Raw genomic sequence first — 3,297 nt, forward strand, 5'->3', positions numbered from 1 at the left:
CGTAAAAGCATCAGCCAGAACGGTTGAGCTGCTTCTGAGAACGAGGCCGGGAAGCCAAAGGCACATCCTAAACAAGGGATGCTTCCCAAAGCTGCTCACATGTCCCCGTGCTTCAGAGCAGGGACCTGGAGCGACGGGGCAGTGACAAGGCCACGCCTTTTGCCACACCACAAGAAGCCTCACATTTGGTTGAAAGAGAAAGCTGTGAAAAATATCACTTTACATATTCGTGGAAAAGACTTTTAAGAACTTTGCTGCTAACGCCATCGAAGCTTGCCTGCACTACGCACGCTCCCGCTGATCTCCACTTCAAGGCTGACCAAACACGCTACCTTGCCGAGTGACGCGACACGGCACAGGTGATCGGCACCCCCCAGCCAGCCCCCAGCTGCTTTTACAGCCTGCTGCTCGGGTACCGCAGCTTCTTCTGCACGTGTGCTATCCATCTGCCTCGGCTGCCGTCCAGCTCCCACGCTGACCCTTGAGGCAAGCCTGGCAGAGACCACGGCGAAGGCAGGATCCCACCCTGGGCAATCCCCAGCCAGTGCCAAGAGCCTGTGCCCGCCTCTATCTCTCGCTCTGCGCAGCGCTCGGCGAAGCTCTGCGCTTCTAACTCACAGGTACTAGGGACCTCCATGCTTTCCTCTTCTTCAGAGCCCTCGTGGCTTTCAGCCAGAGTCTCTTCGTATTTACTCCACGAGCTGTCATCGGGACCAGGAAAGGAAAACTCTGTGCACAAGAGAAAGAACGACAGGAGTTTATGCTCACGCCTCCCAGCTGCTTTACAGAGGATTTCAGAAGAGATGGCCGGATCGGGCAAGAGCCGACTAGGAAAGCAAAACCACCCCTGTACCCAAGGACAGAGCTGGCAAAACTCAACGGCGGAGGCAAGAGGAAGAGCGCAGGCAGGCGGTGGCAGCCATGTGTCTGCTTTCCACCTCCCCGCTGAGTGCTAGGAACCTTATGGCTCACCGGTGCTGGGGTCTGTAGGGGTTTCTCCTCCCTCAGAGTCATCCTGATCCTCTGTGTTGGGATCCTCTCCTTGTTCAATCCGTGACAGGAGGTCAGGCTTCGAAATGGCAGCATCTGCAGGTAAAAAGAGGACCAGAACGTTTCCTCTGCCCTCTGTGGGAGAGAGACTCTCAGACCTTTGCCCACCAACCTTCCTTCGCTGCTGGGGATGACGGGTAACGGAAAGAGAGGCTTAAGAAGATGCTCTCACACATCTGCACCGCTCACCTTGTCTGGGCCCTGGGAACATGAGCGGACTGCAGGAGCACACTCGGCTCAGGTGAGGAGCACCTCCCAGCCTGCAGCGTGAGGAGGAGAATAAGAAAATGCATCTGTGCTTACCTCCAGGCTTCCTTTCTTCTCCTCTCTGCTAAGGTCCGCGGATCCATTACAATGGGGACTTCAGCTCGGGGACAGCACCAGAGCTGTCGGCCAGCGGCAGCAGGGGAAATGCCCTCCCCATGCGGTTCCCTCCAGCCAGGACCGCTCCATCCTACTCGTCCGAGTCACAGGCTGCTTGCGGATTTTGGTGGGGGAAAGGGGACAATCACAATCTCTCCTAGGGCGGAGAGCGGAAAATTTCATTTCCAAACAAGTGTGAGCCTCTGGGTATTAATTTCCACCGCTGCTCTGGTGGATCCGTTTGCCTTATGAGGGCCAAACCCCTAAGCCTCATTACTCAAAGGAAACCTTCAGCTGAAGCACAGATACATTTTTCTAACCTCCAGGCTCAGATCCACAGATCCCCTTCAGCGGGGCTGTCACCTTCCTGCACCTCTAGAGCAGGACACAGGATTGGTTTTTAAACAGGAGAAGAGGGGACAGTATTTATCCTTCAACTTTTTCCCTCGCACACAAGGACTGTAGAAGACCCCTGTTCAAAAAAAATAAAGGAAGAAAGGGAGGAAAAAAAAAAAAAAAGAAGACAAAAGGCCTGGATCGGCCAGAGTTGGACGGCAGGGTGGTGGGGGAGCCTGCACACCGGCGGCCTTGGCACAGGGAGGAGACGCCTGTCTACCAGGGACTGCGTCTGCACTCACGGACGTCCAGCCAAGGCAAGGTCATTCCTCAGAACACACGTAGGTGCTCGTGAAGGCAACGCGTCCCCCAGAGGGAATGCCCGCAGCCGGGACTGGAAGGAGCGAGCAGAGGACCTTCGTTTAGTTGTGAATGTTCCACCCCGAGCCGCTGGAGGGGAAAGCAGAAGGCAGAGCCTGCCGTTGTCCACTGCATCTCCCCAGCTCTACCCCGGCACTACGGCAGCAGATACCGTAACAGCTTGTGCAAGGAGTGTTCCCTGGGATGAGGCTGGGGTCAGAGAGAGCACCGAGGCAGGTAGCTGACAAACCTCGCTCTCCTCCCTTACGAAAGGCTCGGCAGCTGAAGGACTGATCACCCACAGAAAGGGCTGGAAGGAACCTCAGAGGCAGGGCACCCCTCTGCTGCCCTAAGTGGCGAGTGGGCTGATGCACCCAGCGCAGTGGATCTGTGGACCTTTGCATGACAAAAAAATCTCCCCTCTTCCCCATCTTTACTTGGCTTGAGGGTCCTCTCGCTTCCCCTCCTCCTCACGACCCAAGGTGCTCGCTCGGCTCCTACCGGCCACAGAGACTGTCAGGGAGACACGGTCACTGCAGCGATGCTCGTGACGTCCGTCCACCGTTAAACTGAACCGGTGAGGACTGAACTAACTGCCAGGGCTGCTGATGAAAGCCGGCAAATGCGTTCCCAGACCAGCACGCTAGCCACCCTCCCCGATCCTGCCAGACACAGCAGTGCGTCCATCCACCAGGGCCCGGGAAAACCTGGTGCATCAGAAAGCTCTGGACAAACCCCAGCCCGTCTTTACCCATCGAGATGACGGCCTCGTAGTTGCCTTTCATGATATGCCTGTAAAGCTCCTTCTGCCACTCGTTCAAGCTCTTCCACTCCTCCTCGGAGAAGTTAAACGAAGCATCGTTGAATGCCACGGGGACCTGCAATTAGAACCAACGTACGCTCAGACGTTTTGCCTCTTATTGAAGAAAACACCCCAGGATGTTTTCTCATTCAAACTCCACAAGCATCGCACAGGACAGTCCCACGCAGCAACGCCCGCTCCTTCCCACACGCCTTGCTCGGCCCCCGTGCCTGGCTCAGGCAGCTTCACCCCTGCCTGCAAGGGACACGGTGGGGTCTTCCCTCGTCACCTGCCTGCACCTTGCCCCTGCTCAGCCTCCTCGCCCTGCAGGCGATGTCCTGTGCGCAGCGCCCGACACAGACTCTTTGCCCGCTTCATTTTTGATG

General features: G+C 56.7%; 1 protein-coding gene across 1 annotated transcript; it reads right to left on the reverse strand.

The window, feature by feature from the left end:
- Positions 1-618: 618 nt before the first annotated feature.
- On the reverse strand, positions 619-2,987 carry LOC104156948 (zinc finger protein 777-like; the record flags this gene model as incomplete). The annotated part of the gene is made up of 3 exons (XM_009707704.1): positions 619-729; positions 973-1,086; positions 2,861-2,987. Coding segments are annotated over 3 exons (352 nt in total), but the record flags the coding sequence as incomplete, so codon positions are not given.
- Positions 2,988-3,297: the final 310 nt, after the last annotated feature.

The sequence above is a fragment of the Cariama cristata genome, unplaced genomic scaffold, assembly GCF_000690535.1.
Source record: "Cariama cristata isolate BGI_N322 unplaced genomic scaffold, ASM69053v1 Scaffold40349, whole genome shotgun sequence".
NCBI lineage: Eukaryota > Metazoa > Chordata > Aves > Cariamiformes > Cariamidae > Cariama > Cariama cristata.